General features: G+C 52.9%; 1 protein-coding gene across 1 annotated transcript; it reads right to left on the bottom strand.

Annotated features, from left to right (window-relative positions):
- Positions 1-415: 415 nt before the first annotated feature.
- On the bottom strand, positions 416-715 carry Pmar_PMAR024613 (hypothetical protein; the record flags this gene model as incomplete). Its single annotated transcript, XM_002779023.1, has 1 exon — positions 416-715. The coding sequence occupies one exon, from the start codon at positions 713-715 to the stop codon at positions 416-418; it is 300 nt and encodes a 99-aa protein (XP_002779069.1).
- Positions 716-901: the final 186 nt, after the last annotated feature.

The raw sequence follows: 901 nt of genomic DNA, 5'->3' as shown, positions 1-901 counted from the left end.
CATCCCGGAACCTAGGAAGACAGCGGGTTGTTTTCAGTTCACGGACAGTACCGTCTTCGCCTTTGCTTTCGAATAGAGCTCCAGTACGTACGGTAATATTGATACCACTCCTCCTGAAGTCGTCCAATTGTCGGATGGCTTTAAATTCCTTCCCGTTTTTCCACATCACATGAACTTTCGACAACGCCTTGCAGTCTGGACTCGTCGAATTAATCTCTGATAACCGGCCTAGCCGAAGCTCCTTCGCTATGAGCTCTTCGAACAGCCTATACATATCTGGAGGAATGCTGCCCTGCGGCCAGTCGCGTAGCCTCAGCTCCTCGAGTTTTTCGCCAGGCCACCGCACGAAGGACGGCTCATCCTTCTTTGGTTTGCCAAAGTTGTCAGTATCGATTGCTGGCCATTCCGCATTTACTCAAACCGGGATCAAGATGCCAATTGGTGCTCCCTCAGCTACCATCCGGCAGATATTCGCGTCTTCACCGGGCGACTCCGTCGTTGCTCCTTCACCAGGGGCCATACTGAGGCAGAGTTCTTCTAGCAGTCTAGCGCGTAGTCCACGCGGCGTAGAGAGGACGGGGGGGGCGGCCAGCTCTCCCAGCTCCGATTTATTGATGTCCTTCGCGACCGAGATGAAAGTGGTCAAGTCCTCAAGGAGATCATTGGCCACACTATTGAGGGAAGCTCCATCATTGGCGTTCCACTCCACACTCATCGCGGATTGCTCTTCCCGAGAGCTGGCGAAGAAACGATCTAAGAAGTCCTTTCGGGCCGCACAGAACCTCTCTGTGTGCTTAATTAGAATCCCAGAAGTACTCTCTATTATTGGCAGCTCAGATTCTCGAAACTCGAACTTGTCCCACTGCCCTGAGTACCCGGAGCCATCTCGAGGCTTTCTCTC

This window comes from Perkinsus marinus, assembly GCF_000006405.1.
Source record: "Perkinsus marinus ATCC 50983 genomic scaffold scf_1104296947980, whole genome shotgun sequence".
Taxonomy (NCBI): Eukaryota; Perkinsozoa; order Perkinsida; family Perkinsidae; genus Perkinsus; species Perkinsus marinus.
The sequence above is the reverse complement of the archived record's forward strand: the minus strand, read 5'-3'. Positions and strand labels throughout refer to the sequence as shown.